Genomic DNA, 11751 nt, shown 5'->3' on the forward strand with positions numbered 1-11751 from the left:
TCTTGAGTTATTTTTTTACGATATTTGTGTTTGACGATAACTAATTATTAGTTCATTGTATTAATATACTTATTCTGATATTTATGGTAAGTGAAAGATATTCAAATGCTTGAATTCATAAATTCACTTATACACTTTGTTATTTTAATCTTATAGTACCCTCAACTTTTATTTTTATCCATCAAACGCTTCAACGTATAAAATTACATCTATACACTTTATTTTGCATATTTAATATTTTAACTTGCAAAATCAGATCAATTAAACATCTATTAGATAGTTGAAACATATAAAAATTATTGTTTTAAAAGTTATACTAAATATAAATTAACTTAATATCTTATGTATAAAAGCAAAAACCTTAAAATTTTGTTGTTAGTATAGAAATGCGTATAATATTACTAAAATTTATAATTTTAAGAGTATAATAAATCTCCCTTAAAATTAAAAGTGTCATAAGGTTAAAGTAACAAAATTTCTGCATATGTTCATATTTAAAATATGGTTATATTTGGTAAGCAATAATAAAATAAAATATAATGTAAACAAATACATTTCTAATATAGAATTACACTGAAAGGCTATGTTTAGCACACAAAACATTGTTCTGAAAATTGGACCAAACCAGCCGGTTCAATTGCGAACCAGATTATGGTTCTATCTGGATTGCATAAGAAAATCGAATGTCTAAAAAATCAACGTAAATTGAATGAAAATCGGTTAAAAACCAGTGAACCGAATTGGTTCAATTTAATTTCTGGGTATTTTCATAAAATGTGGAACTTTTTTTAAAATTTGGGCTTTTTAAAAATTGGGCACTCATTTCTTTAATTTTCAGGCCTTTTTAAACCCAAAGTCCTATTATGTTAATTAAAATAACTAAATTGTCTATCTTTAAAGCCACATATGAAAATTAATAATATATTTTATAGTAATTAATTAATTTTTTATTTACTAATTATTTATTTTTTTGTAAAATTCAAATTTGAAACTGTTTTTTATTTGAGATCAAAGTTTTTTTATAACCTATATTTTCAATTTTATTTAATAACTATATTTAAAAGTATTATATATAAAAAATTTGGTTGGACCATATTGAATTCGGTCGAATTTCTAGTCAATACTGACCAATCCAGTTCTTAGACACCTGTACAGAATGGAATGAAAATGTAACCTGTTACCCATTTTCTTGTTTAGTAGCAAATAAAGCTGTAAATTGGAATTGAAATATATTCCATGGTGCAAACACAGTAATAAGAATTATATTACATATTCAATTTCTTACTTCGTAAATACAATAATATTTTCTATTACATTTCATTATAATTACCAAATATAGCATAAGGATAATATTATATATTTTTTCTCATTATTTATTTAAACACAATTATCATATTTTATTGAAATCTTTTTATTTTCACTTAACCAATATATTTCAATATTCTTATAATTACTTTTATGGAAATCTACTTTTTTGGGAAGGTAATTTCCTAAAAAAATGTTAAATTTTGGTAACCAAAAGTCTCTTTAGATATAAATATTTTTATTTTAAAGTTCAAGAAGCCAATTTCTATTAAGCCCTTTCGACAACAACTTTTTAAATTAATTTTTAACATTTTGATAAAATAAAAAATCTACCTATAATAATTATAGCGTTCAATCAGAGCTTTTATGAAACATTACATATTATAATATTTAGTTTTTAACGTTTAACTTTTAATTAAATTTCTTTGATAATCATACCCATTATTGTTTCATCCAAATTCAGCTAATTAAATAACTAATGCATTTTTTGTCATTTTAAGTTAAACAACTATTTTTAACGACCGTTATAATTTAAACCGCTATACAACAGCTACCAGCTAAAAATTAATAGTTAACAATTAATAAAACAACTAGCAACTACTATCGGCTTCTTCAATAATACTAGTTATTATATGAGTTATTATATCAGTTGTTAGTTGTTCTGGCTATTAGCTATTTGTTATTTATGTAGTGGTTTAAAGCAAAAATGATTGATAAAAATAGATGTTTGATTACCTCTTATGATTAAAATGATAAAAAATGATATTTGAACGTTGACTTAAAATTTTAAATTATGGCGGTAGAATTAAAGTGAACTCATTGATAAAAAAATATGATATACTATATAGTTACGAGTGTTTTTTTTTCCTTTTATAAATTATATGAGTTATTATATCAGTTGTTAGTTGTTCTGGCTATTAGCTATTAGTTATTTATGTAATGGTTTAAAGCAAAAATGATTGATAAAAATAGATGTTTGATTACCTCTTATAATTAAAATGATAAAAAATGATATTGAAACGTTGACTTAAAATTTTAAATTATGGCGGTAGAATTAAAGTGAACTCATTGATAAAAAAATATGATATACTATATAGTTACGAGTGTTTTTTTTTCCTTTTATAAATTATATGAGTTATTATATCAGTTGTTAGTTGTTCTGGCTATTAGCTATTAGTTATTTATGTAGTGGTTTAAAGCAAAAATGATTGATAAAAATAGATGTTTGATTACCTTTTATAATTAAAATGATAAAAAATGATATTGAAACGTTGATTTAAAATTTTAAATTATGGCGGTAGAACTAAAGTGAACTCATTGATAAAAAAATATGATATACTATATAGTTACGAGTTTTTTTTTCCTTTTATAAATTATTATCATATTTTTTGTTTTTATTTGTTTTTTCATAATAAAAGATTATTTCTTATAAAACTGAAATGAAAATGTGAGAAAAAAAAATCTATTTTTTGTAATTTTTATTTAATTTTGAGCACATACTTTTATCATTGTTTTAAGACAATAAAAAATGACAAAATAAAATAATTAACATGACATTTTTTTGAAATTTGAAAAAGAAAAATCAAATAAATAATAAAAGTACCAAACTCAAAGGAGAATAATAGCAAATAGAATATCTAAATTTTAAGCCACAATGGACGAGAGTGTTAAAAGGTAAAATGTAACCCCCTAAATGCTAGGAGATTAAACATTTGATGGAATGATTCATTGTCCTAACTTTTGAACAAAATACTAAAAGCTCCTAAAAATATTGTTGCTATATAACTGTTAACGGCTATTACAACTGCTAATTAAAATAACTAATATTACCGAATATATTTTAAATTCAAATAAAAAAAATTTAAATTCAAAAATATCTTAGAAAAATATCAAAAAATGTTTGAAAAGCTATAAAAATTAGACATATTATATATTCCTTTTCCCATTCTATTCCTTTTTCTTCTTTATTTTTACTTTATTTTAATGTTTTATATTTACCTTTTTAATATTTATTTTTTAAATTCATTAGTATTAGAAGTGGTAAAATTATTGAATTAAAGTTGTTTTATCATTATTAGATTAATTAGTTTGTTAATGCAAGAGGAAAGTACTGAAATGAACTAAAATGTTAACAATGCCCCGGATTAAACTGCTTTATATAGTTAATTAAACAAGGGTAAATCCGTCATTCCATAGTAACCGCGCTTCAGATCTCATTTTGAATTCCCGCGATCCAAAACCAAAACTCGGAGACAAAACAGATCCGAATCCGCTTTTGAATTTGCAAACCCGCCATTGAATCACACACTCCCTCCCCTTTTTTAACGGTCTCTCCTTCTCTCCGCCCGAAGGAAAAACTAAGGAAAGCAGATTTGTTTGCTTCTTGCAGCTGGTTTGAGGGGAAATGTCCTCGTTTGTTTCTCGAGAATCTGATCCAAGTGGGAGACAATTTTATTGCCGCAAAGAGAAATCTTTAGGAGTTTTGTGCACCAAGTAGCTACCTTTATTTTCTCTATCTTTTTCGGATGTTAGTTTTTGTTAAAGATTAGTGCTTTGATTGTTTTAATCGGGGATCTTTTTCTGGTTAGTTTCTTGACATTATATAATAAGGATGGTGTTGACTCGATTGGACTAGATGATGCTGCTGCCAGATTAGGTATCTTTTCCGATTTTGTTACTATTCGTTTGCTCTATTTTTTTTTTCTTTTTGGAAAAATTTGCCTTCGTTTGGTCGTTTGGTTGCTGAGAAAATGGAAATAAAAAAAAAAGGTAAAATTGATATTTTGGCTTTAATTAAACTCAACTAGGTCAAGCTAAAAAGTTGCAGCCTTACTGAGTGAGACTAGGCTTTTGAATTTTTTGAATCATAATTATGGTTTTTCGTTTTTTTGAGAGTACATGATTCTAATTGGTTTCTTTCTGGCCATTTTCTCAGCAGCCAAACTAGTTTAATTAGAGTTTTTGACTTCAATTATTTGAAACAATTTGCATTTGCAGGAGTTGAAAGGCGCCGCATTTACGACGTGGTCAATATATTGGAGAGTGTTGGGGTGAGATTCTTAATAGATTTTGTTTATAGCCTTATGTTTTTGGTTATGTTTTTATGAATTATGCCATAGATTGTGGAGATTATACAGATTTAGGTTTAAAAAAAGGTGTATGGATTATATATAGGTGGTAGCAAGAAAACAGAAGAATCAATACTCGTGGAAAGGTTTCGAAGCAATTCCCCGTGCTCTGGAGGATCTCAAGGTACATGATAATATTATTTTGGCGTTACACTAGGGAATTTGTGTTGAAAGCATGATATAATATGATTTCTTTTTACAGGAAGAGGGTTTTAGGGAAAATTTTACTGTTTTCGGCTCCTGCAGCTCAGAAAAGGTATAACAGACTCCTAACTTATTCTTCATGCATTCAATTCCAAAGTGAAGTGATGAATTTGGAGACGTACTGGTTTTACATGGTGTTACTTTAGGTTGCTTACATACGAGTACAGTGATCTTAGTAGGTTGCGGGATGCACCAAGTTCTAAGTTAATCCCAGAAAAAAGAAGATTCTTGTCATAGATCTAGCACCGGACTTGGATGAGGTGGTGCTAGTGATGTTTCAACTTTGGTATTCAGTTTAGTTGGCAGTCTTTTAGATTTTGGATTTACTGGATAACTACTTATCTTATTGGCAGTAGAATCATTTCGCATTACGGCTAGGGCTACAAATTCCGCTATTTGAATTTTAATGGATCTTTAAACTAATTTGATGGTATGTTTCAAAAATGATATATGGATCCACTTTATACCTTTTATTACTTGAAAATGAACCTTGCAGTTCATCTTTTTCGTGCAATAAGCAAAACAGCTGTATAATCAATGTTTTCATATTCTTTTCTCGCTAAGTTCTTCTCTACAACACACCAATTTTACGAAGAATCTGTAGGTCAGTTCTGGTTACTTAAGTTCTTCTAATGTTTTAAACTAGGTTGCCAATGAGAATGAAAATGAAGAATCTTCTAGTTCAAGAACTGACGGGCAAGATAATTCTTCAGCAACATCAAAATCTGGTAATTAACCTCTTGCTCTGTTGTGTCATTTGATTCTCAAAGTAATTTCTGAGCCACATCATTCTCTTTGTGGTTAACAACTGTATTATTCCAGCTTCATCTGATATCTGAACAGCCAAAGCTTTTACCCATTTTGAGTGCTCACATAAACCTAATTGATGGTGGTGTTTGTTTATGCAGAGAACAAAAGAGAGAAATCACTATGGCTTCTCACACAGAATTTTGTCAAGCTTTTCCTTTGTACAGATGTCAGTGCAATTTTTTTTTATTATTTATTTATTTATTTTTGTGAAGTAGTTCTACTGTTTTGGACTGGTTTATGGTTTTTCTTGTCCTTCCTTTTCTTTTTTTGGTGAAATATGTTATTACTTCTCTACAGGTAGAAATGATCACACTTGATAATGCTGCAATGTCATTGCTAGGCAATGCTCACAATTCGACAGCTATGCGAAGTATGATCTCGAATTATCACTGTTTTGCTAAATATAGATAAGAGTGAACGAGAATGACTGACTCTTTCACCACATTATTCTGCAGCAAAAGTTAGAAGATTGTATGATATAGCAAATGTTTTTTCTTCTATGAATCTGATTGAGAAGGTATGCATTATACCATCAAAACCACTTCTTAATGGAACAGAAAAGAAAGCCTGGACAAAAATGTCATGTATGGTTTCCCTTGATTAATTCTAAACTTTCAACATTGGTTGCTTGATTTGCAGACACATCACCCAGATAGCAGGAAACCAGCCTTTAGGTGGTTGGGCTGGACAGGAAACAATGGATCCGTGAGTTTGGATAAGAAAGAGCCAAGGAAAAGGACTTTTGGTACTGAGATTACAAACTACATTACAAAGCGAAACAAAGTGGATTCTTTGATTGATTGGGACTCAAATCCAAAGAAGGAAAATGTTCCAGTGATTATTAGATGCAACAGTTTGGAAAATGATTGCAATGAGAACAAATTGAAGCTGCATACAAAACACAGCTCGAAGAGTTTTGAATTTGGCCCTTTTACTCCTGTAGATACTTCTATAACAAGTGATTCTGGAAAAAAAATCGCGAGTCGTATTCAGGACATGGAGAGCCTCACTTCTACTTATTATCCTCAATATCATAATCGAGGTATCATTCTAGATTTCATTACAAAACTTCTTTTCCACTTTCCAGGTTATGCCTAGTTAATTAGGAATGCCAACTTCAGTAACATTTTGTGAAAGTTGGTTAACTAATAGTTCGCATACCTTGTTCCCATTTCTCGGTTAGCTGCATTGTTTTTTTCATGCCTTATTATGCCTCATAATACTTGTGTTAATTTAAGACCATTTTTGCAGGAAATCATTCTAAACCTTAAGCAATCTTGTCTCATCGTCTCCCCATTAGAAATTGTCTCTTTCCTACAGGACCACACATTTTCCCAAAAATCAATTTATCTGATTTTTTTAATAATATATCAGTACATTGTTTGTGCAAAGACAGTGCTATGCACACTAGAATCCTACTAATCTGTTTTGCCTAGAAATTGCAAACCTCTCTTGTTTTATTTCAGCTTTTAACAAACCAATTTTGGTTTTTGGAGATATTCTCTGTTGCCTCTGATATGTGTAAACACTAACATTGATGTCATTTAAACATTCATACATACTGCCTAAGACTATTGCACCAAACTAATATAGAATTTATTTTGTCAATGATTCGGCAGCTCTTAGCGATCTTTTTGGCCATTATATGGAAGCTTGGAAATCGTGGTATGTTGAAGTTGCTGGGAAAGAGAAGACAACGAAAGGATCCTGATGCCCTTATCCATGGTTTTTACTCCAGATGACCTTGTGCACAAAATCAAAACGTCAGTACATCTTCTTTTGTTTTCATTTTTTTTTCCGATTCTTTAGTTATAGAGGTTTTTAGGGCTTTTTTTGTTGGATGCATTATCTTGATGCACCAACTGGATTAGGTAGTCTTCCATATTAACCCTCTGATTATGAATTTGGAAACAAGAACGTGAAATAAATTCTTATATGAGAAGGGTGATTGGCTGACTTGTTTCCATACATAACTACACGTTATAAGAAAATTATCATCATTTCTTTCCGTCTGTGTGTTCCTGTAAAATTTCCAGGCAATTCCCAGCAAGCAATAATTATTTCATTGAGACTCTACCCATGCAGTTTTAGTTTGTCAATAGATTTATATATCTAGAACCCTAACAGGGACTAATATAATGCTTCAGAGTTCAGACATTTGTCAGGTTCAATCAAACCTCACATTTTTCTGCAAAAGGAACTATCCTTTTGATGCAGAGAGAGAGTATCATCAGAATTCTCCAAATTGGAACCCAATTATAGGCTGAAATAAATGCAGGAGTCCCATCAACTGTGGACCTAATCTCCATGGTTAACCTGTGAAGGTCAGTTCTAAGTCTATAACACCACTAGTGTCTAGATTCTGTTTCTTATCCTGATTGATTCTCCTAGTATAAAAGACCAAAACTGTATTTTGAGTTCCCCAATTTCAGGGTCCTACCAAGCCTGCAATATATATATATATATATATACACACACACAGAGCATTGTTATCAGAGATGTTGATGTTTTTAATCTGGATTTTGACAATCAAAATTTTTTTATAAGGTTCAGCTTTTTTGACCTATAATTTTCTTTTTTATATACATTAAGTCTTGCAAATTCAGCCCGCAAACAACCAAGTAGGGCGGGCACAGTTCAGTCAAATTGAATTGAATCAATTGGTTTGTTTTTAAAATAATTAGGTTTGGTTTAGATTTCTATAGAAAAAATTGAAATAAAAAATTCAGTTCAGTTCCTAAAATTTTAAAAAACCTAAATACTTTTTAAAAAGAATAAATTGAATCAAAGCATTTTGATTTGATTCTATATGGAAATTTTATTTTGATCTCCTTGTTTCAAATTTTTTCATTTATTTAGTTTAGGTTAATTCAATTTAGCTTGGATTAAAGCATCTAGAAATTTATATTTGGTAAGTCTTAATGGAATATAATATAATATAATTCTAAATATTTATAGTATAATTTTATATTGAGAATGTCTTTAATTAAATTAGATTACGTTCTATTATGATTTAGGAAATATAGTTTAAGAGATATCTATAGTTCTGTCAAGGTATTAAACATTAGTTTTCTTGAAAAAATAAATAAATAAAAGAGATGTTTATACTATTGAGGTACGGTAGGAATTAAGGATGAAATAAAAAATAAAAATCAGAATTTATGTGGCGATACTATATTTGGACCCACATACATTCACTGTTTGGTAGTTGGTCCACTTCAGATTCCTTCTATGAAAACGTACCCACCATTGATAACTGTTTTTCTTTTTCTATTATCCTTTTTGCTTATTTTATTTTTTGATTATTATGCCTAAAGCAACCTTGTTGGTCGCTGTTTTTTAATTTTCAGTTTTTCTTTTTTTATCTAGTTTTCATTCCATTTGTTTTTCTCCCTCAGATTTTTTAAAATAATGTTATACATAATTATCTATCAAGTTAAAAAGATTTAAGGATTATTATTATTTAATTTTTTTAATTGTACCTTTATCTCTACCGAACACAATAGTTGTTTTATATAATTTTTTAAAATTTATTAACATTTTTCAGGTTTGACTAAATTAATAATATTAATTTTGCATTTAAGTATCAACAATGAGTTATTTGATAACAATAATTATTAGTTATGTGGAATTCGCATTATGTGGAAGCCAAGTGCAAATCTGCATTATATAAAAATTAAGTATAAACCTCTGAAATTACTAAATATGAAGAGGACAATAATTATTTAGTACGGTTATAAGAAGATAAGGTGTAATGATAATAATTATAAAAAAATAAATTATTTTATATTTTTAAATAATGTATTTATTATGATAATATTTATTAGTTACATCTCATCAAGATAACGTATTAAATTAAATTAAAATTTAATTAAAATATAAATAATCAAGCCATAAAATAGGAAATATTTAATTTATACTAGTAGTTAGGTTGCACGGACACATGACATGAGATACGAAATCGTACGAAATATATGATAATAAATAAATAATCATTTATAATAAATAAAAAATAAAAAAAATTAATTTTTTATTTTAATATAATTAGTTTAAATTTAAATTTAAATTAAAATATATATAACTCAAACTATAAAATAAAAAATAATTAATTTCTTATTTTAATGATTACCTTGATGTATGGGGTACTCTTATATATCAGAAGTTAGGTTCTAAAGACACAAAATACAGGAACGTACGATATATGATAATAAATAAATAATAATTTATAATAAATAATAAACAAAAAATTAAAAAAAAAACTAATTTCTTATTTTAATATAATTAGTTAAATTCTCAAAATTATTATCACTGTTGAAAATTTTATATCTATCTATATCTACTATATATAATATAGAAAAGCAAGTAGTTTGCTTTATATGAAAGCCAAATGTAATTAGCACAGTTTGCTACTTGACATTATTTTAGATTATAGAATGACGAATATTAGAATTCACACAATTTAACACAATCGTACGAATTGTAAAAAGATCGGTTATTTTATATTTTCAGATAATCTCTCTGATCAAAATAATATATATATATATATATATATATATATATAAAAGATTATCTCCATCATTTAATTTAATATATTAATATAAATTTATTTCTTTTTATAAAACAATTAATAAGTAATCGACATGCTTAAAAAGAGCGTGAATAAATAATATATTACTATTAAATAAAAAATATATAAACAATCTAAAAATATAAATTAAAACGTACAGGATATGATAATTTTTTAAAAAATATGACATTCACATGCTTAGGATACACTACAATAAATAAATAATATATTAATATTTCAAATAAATAAACAACAATTTATAATAAATTATAAACATAAAAAAAATTTCTTATATCAATGACACAAAAAATATTTAAAAATACTTCATTTTTTATTGGTAATAAAAAAATCTCGGTTGATTAGCTTGGTGTATAGAGTAGTCTCATATATCAAGAGCTGAGTTACAAGGAAACAAGACACGAGATATGGAACATACGGGATACGATAATTTTTAAAAAATGTAGGACATTCATTTGCTTACAATACACTAAAATAAATAAGTAATACATTAATATTTCAAATAAATAAACAATCATTTATAATAAACATAAAATAAAAAACAGTAAATTTCTTATTTCAGTGACACAAGCAAATTAAAAAATAAACACTTTATTTTGTTGGTAATAAGAAAAATCTTAATTGATTAGTTTGGTGCATGGAGTTGTTTCATATACCAGGAGTTAAGTTACACAAATACACAATACGAGATATAAGAACGTACGAAATATGATAATTTTTAAAAAATGTAGCACATCCACATGCTTAGGACACAATACACTAAATAAGCAATATATTAATATTCAAATAAATACACAATCATTTATAACAAATTATAAACCCAAAATAAAAATAAAACTTAATTTCTTATTTCAATGGCACAAAAATAAATTAAAAAAACACTTCCTTTTTTATTGATAATAAAAAAACCTTGGTTGATTAGCTTAGTGTATAGAGTAGTTTCATATACTAGGAGCTATGTTGCATGAAAACGGGATACGATAATTTTTTGAAAATGTAGGACATCCACACGCTTAAAGCATAGTATATTAAATAAGCAATACATTAATATTTCAAATAAATAAACAATCATTTATAATAAATCATAAATAAAAAATAAAAAATACTTAATTTCTTATTTCAATCACAAAAAAGCAAATTAAAAAAACACTTTATTTTATTGGTAATAAAAAAAAAATCTTGGTTGATTAGCTTGGTGCAAGGAGTAGTCTCATATACCAAGAATTAGGTTGCACAGACATAGGACACGAGATACGGGAATATACGAATATGACAATTTTTAAAAAAGGTAGGACATTCACATGCTTAGGACATAGTACACTAATAAGTAATACATTAATATTTCAAATAAATAAACAATCATTTATAATAAATCATAATATAAAATAAAACAATACTTAATTTCTTATTTCAATGACACAAAAGTACATTAAAAAAATATTTTATTTTTATCGGTAATAAAAAAAAACCTTGGTTGATTAGTTTGTTGCAAGAAGTAGTCTCATATATCATGAGCTAGGTTGCACGGACACGGGATATGAAATATGAAAACGTACGGATACAATAATTTTTAAAAAGTAGGACATCTATATGCTTAGGACACACTACATTAAATGAGCAATACATTAATATTTCAAATAAATAAACAATCATTTATAATAAATCATCAACATAAAATAAAAAAATACTTAATTTCTTATTTCAATTGTTAAATTATCA

The 11751-nt window shown here is 27.0% G+C and overlaps 1 protein-coding gene across 1 annotated transcript; it reads left to right on the plus strand.

Moving 5' to 3' along the window:
• Positions 1-3571: 3571 nt before the first annotated feature.
• Positions 3572-7455, plus strand: LOC105642260 (E2F transcription factor-like E2FF). The gene is made up of 11 exons (XM_012227032.4): positions 3572-3798; positions 3894-3961; positions 4303-4355; positions 4480-4557; positions 4636-4689; positions 5284-5365; positions 5546-5613; positions 5745-5817; positions 5903-5964; positions 6087-6489; positions 7067-7455. Exons 1-11 carry the CDS (start codon positions 3710-3712, stop codon positions 7156-7158), a joined length of 1122 nt encoding a protein of 373 aa, XP_012082422.1. The 5' UTR covers positions 3572-3709; the 3' UTR covers positions 7159-7455.
• Positions 7456-11751: the final 4296 nt, after the last annotated feature.

This window comes from Jatropha curcas, chromosome 11 (genome assembly GCF_041381405.1).
Source record: "Jatropha curcas cultivar XTBG-Jc1 chromosome 11, XTBG_Jcur_1.0, whole genome shotgun sequence".
Classification (NCBI taxonomy): Eukaryota; Viridiplantae; Streptophyta; class Magnoliopsida; order Malpighiales; family Euphorbiaceae; genus Jatropha; species Jatropha curcas.

Bases quoted from the DNA above. Each gene is read 5' to 3' on its own strand.
- LOC105642260 (XM_012227032.4), top strand. From the start codon at position 3,710: ATGTCCTCGTTTGTTTCTCGAGAATCTGATCCAAGTGGGAGACAATTT. The intron at 5,818-5,902 runs GTATGATCTCGA...ATTATTCTGCAG, and splicing joins CAATTCGACAGCTATGCGAA to CAAAAGTTAGAAGATTGTAT. The intron at 6,490-7,066 runs GTATCATTCTAG...ATGATTCGGCAG, and splicing joins TCCTCAATATCATAATCGAG to CTCTTAGCGATCTTTTTGGC.